This window comes from Sphaeroforma arctica (genome assembly GCF_001186125.1).
Source record: "Sphaeroforma arctica JP610 unplaced genomic scaffold supercont1.418, whole genome shotgun sequence".
NCBI lineage: Eukaryota > Ichthyosporea > Ichthyophonida > Sphaeroforma > Sphaeroforma arctica.
This window is the reverse complement of record NW_014040140.1, coordinates 7860-11544: the sequence shown is the minus strand read 5'-3', so window position 1 is coordinate 11544 and position 3685 is coordinate 7860. Positions and strand designations below refer to the sequence as shown.

At 43.6% G+C, this 3685-nt stretch overlaps 1 protein-coding gene across 1 annotated transcript in view; it reads right to left on the bottom strand.

Moving 5' to 3' along the window:
- The window catches only part of SARC_06060 (hypothetical protein), a gene marked incomplete at its 5' end in the record, with an annotated part of 8365 nt that overhangs the window by 2335 nt on the left and 2345 nt on the right, over positions 1–3685 (bottom strand). The window contains 6 exons of the mRNA XM_014300049.1: positions 155–352; positions 654–740; positions 1207–1324; positions 1722–1913; positions 2351–2526; positions 3168–3260. Of these exons, the coding sequence (XP_014155524.1) occupies positions 155–352; positions 654–740; positions 1207–1324; positions 1722–1913; positions 2351–2526; positions 3168–3260 (864 nt within the window). The remainder of the gene's footprint in view (positions 1–154; positions 353–653; positions 741–1206; positions 1325–1721; positions 1914–2350; positions 2527–3167; positions 3261–3685) is intronic.

Below are 3685 nucleotides of genomic sequence, written 5' to 3'. Positions count from 1 at the left end.
GTTACGGTTAGTACCGTTGTGTGTAGTAGTAGTCTAGTATATATATATATATATATATATATATATATATATATATATATATATATATATATATGTATGTATGTATGTATGTATGTATGTATTTATATGTATATATGTATATATATGGCAATACCTGAGGCCATTCCATATCCATCTCCACGCCGTGTGATTTAGCATAGGCCTGGATGTCTTCCTGAGGGCTGATCATTTCTTGTTGATTGAGCGCGTCTGAGAACATAGCTTTGTGCGTGGGCACTTGTGTCACATCCAAATGATGTACTGCTTGAATGGTAACTTCTTTCACTTTACTGACTCGGTGCATCTCGGTTTCCTGTTATGCATACGTGAGCAACCAGTATATGGGCGTATGAGATGCGAGTGTGATTTGTACCACACACCAGCACAAGACTCCTGATAACTTTTGGGTCGGAGAAAGACGATCTAAGACGACAAATGTGATAAACCCATACACCAGTGGACGAGAGGGAGCTGAATTTACGCGTCATCAAATGAGAGACGTCGCATAGACTGTAACCACAAAGCTATACACTATACAGTAACGCGGTCAGAGGGCCGTGTGCACTCGCTACACCACGTTATCTGTATCGTATCAAGGAGTGAGACTTCCGTACCTGGCAGAGATTGAACTCCGTGGTCATGTCGTTCATGTACCGAGGCTTATCTGCCAGTTGCGCGTCTACGGCGGCTTCGTATTTACCCTGTGAGAGTTATTAGAAAACAAAGATCACAAAACAACCCCCAATGGTATACTTCGTACGCATTGGCGGCTAAATATAGAGGAAAGCGCTTGAGGAACGTATCTCAACATTGTCTATGATGAGACATCCGATATACTCTTGCGTGTCAGAGATTAAATATACCCGTTGGCAAGCTGCACAACGGTCAAAAGGTACAAGTCATGATAAAATCTTTCTATGAAACTCAGATCTCTGCTACAAAACTCGGATAGATAGGACCAAAAGGTGAGACTGCAGCACTCGTGTGGTGTCGCTCTGCTAAGGCGGGCGAGTGGTCACGACACTCCAATACGTAAACGACACTCCAATACGTAAACGACACTCCAATACGTAAACGACACTCCAATACGTAAACGACACTCCAATACGTAAACGACACTCCAATACGTAAACAATGCGAACTCATTGGCTGAGCCCATGGGCTTACCTTCCTCTTGACCTCCTCCGCTTGCGCGGCAGTCAGTTTATCCTCCAGCTTCCGCACCTGCTCCGTGGTGTGGTCTGAGCTGGCCACAGCTGCTTGCAGTGCCTCCTGCGCCTTGACCCTGGTGCACAGATGGGAATAGAGTGGCGTGGATTGGATCGTCAGACAATCATTGGGAGATGAGGACACATGTTACGCTTACTACCGCCTACACATGGGGGTAATAGATCCGTATCGTCATGGTAGTGGTACCCATGGCAACAGAAATCATGCTATAGCTAACCGGCACGTTCGTCATCAAGGCGACCTGCCTGTGGTGCTTGGGCGCGAGTACAGTATGTATGGGCGTGCGTTGTATTGTTGCAGTGTTAGAGTACGTGTAAAACAGGCATATATGAGTGATGTACCTTGGTGTGGCTATTGCTTACAAAAGAAACGCTTGCCGAAAGCGTGACGTACAATCCAACTGGCCATGTGCAAACTGCAAAAGCCTAGAAAGCGCCTGAACCAGGCCATACCTGGATTTGCACGCGTTCTCGTATGACTTATGCTGCGACTTTGTCTTGCTGTCGAGCTTGTACCATTGTGCCTGGGCTTTGCTGAAGCCGGCGTCCGCTGTCTTTGTCTGCTTATATCCACCCAGGAACCCCCTCGTATATTGTTCTTTTTTGTAGTTCGGCATTTCGGAATCTGCCAGCGCTATGAGATTACTATTGCATGGATAAACAAATTCAAGTTAAGCAAGAGTGTACGAGAAATCAGATAGCAATCAAATACAAGATGCTACGCTTCAGGTAATCTTTGTTCAAAACATTCTAGTTTGCAGGCAAAGTAATGCACGCATTCATATATATACTCCGACTCTCGTGAGGGATATATCAGATATCCTATTCAACATTCTAGTCGCAGCAGTTCCCACAAAACTTTTAGACGCATCTTGAGTCAACACGAGAACGCAGCTATGCCAATCAACTGCACACACACCGTGCATAGCCCCAAAACATGGGAAGTGACAATAAGCATATACTTTCTAAGTGTACCATCGCAATTGACCCTAGAACACTCCTGTACACTCACGTATGGCATAAAGCTGGCACCCAATCATGCAAGGCTGCAAGGCTGCGCTTGTCGCCTGTCGCAGACATACTTGCTCACGGTCTCGTGTATATTTGCACATTGCTTGGCCTGGTTTAGAAGCGCGTCGTAGCCTTCCATCAGCGTTCCATATTCGGGTTTCCTTGTATAGTGCTTGTGCCACTTCTCGGCCCATTTCTCCAGCGCTTTTGTGTACTCGTGCTCAACTGCCGCCCTTTCTTTTATCATCTGTGAATAGCGTGCCATATACCCAATCAGGCATTGTGTGTCACGCCTTGTGAGAAAGGTACACAAAGCTCTGCACCTTAAATCAGTAAGATTCGTGCGTACAGACTATGAAGCCCGCCGGATATTCCAGCATTGAGTTGGATGTATGCCCTCTCTCTATGTGTCGCATTAATTACTCGCGGTATGTGGAAAATGTATTTCTCCTTTGAAGTCGATTGTTTGCATAGACACAATTGATTGTACTCTACATACGCAAACTCTAATCGAATCATTAAAATTTCGATATGTGCTTTGCGAACCTTGAGATTTATTGATGTTGGATGAATGCAGCATGTCTCTATAACTATAGTATACAACCAATTGTGCGTTACAAAAAGACGTGTAAAGCGGGTGCAATAGAAGTTAGAACATACAAGTACCCAAATAAAAGGAAATATGAATATTCACCGTACATATGTAAACCAACTCCCACAACACTTTGTCTACCACCAATACATGTACCAATGCCAATGTACAACCACACATCGTGAGCAGTAATGTGATATCGTACAGAGACAAACAGACATTCAGAACCTCCGCAAGACCCACACTACCAACCGAACACATCGCACCGTACGCCGGTTGACGAACGGCATACTTACCGCCTGCACTATATCGCAGTTGTGAATTCCTTCATCCAGCCGTTTCACCACGCGTTTGTACTCACCGATTTTCCAGAAGCTCTGAGGCGGCAGCTACGCAGTGGAAGATAGTATTCGTATCAAAAGCATACCATTTAGCGTGTGTCTTGAGTTATGAGGCGCAGAAGTGGACTACAGAACGGGGATAGGCTATAACAATCCAATGACTAGACACTTCCCTCGCATTGAAACCGAAACTTTTAGATAGTACTCATTAGATTATGAGCTATAGCCAGATGGAGCGCCAACGTGAATGTGTGTTCACTCTACAATAACAACAGTGCAGAGAAAAAAATTCTAAGCTTGAGAAATTTCACAAAGTAAACTAAAATTTTCCATTATATTTGCATTCGTGTTTATACAAAATTATGAGCTATAGATATAAACATACATAATATATATATATATATATATATATGTATATATATATATATATATATATATATATATATATATATACTCTACGTCGTACGTACGTA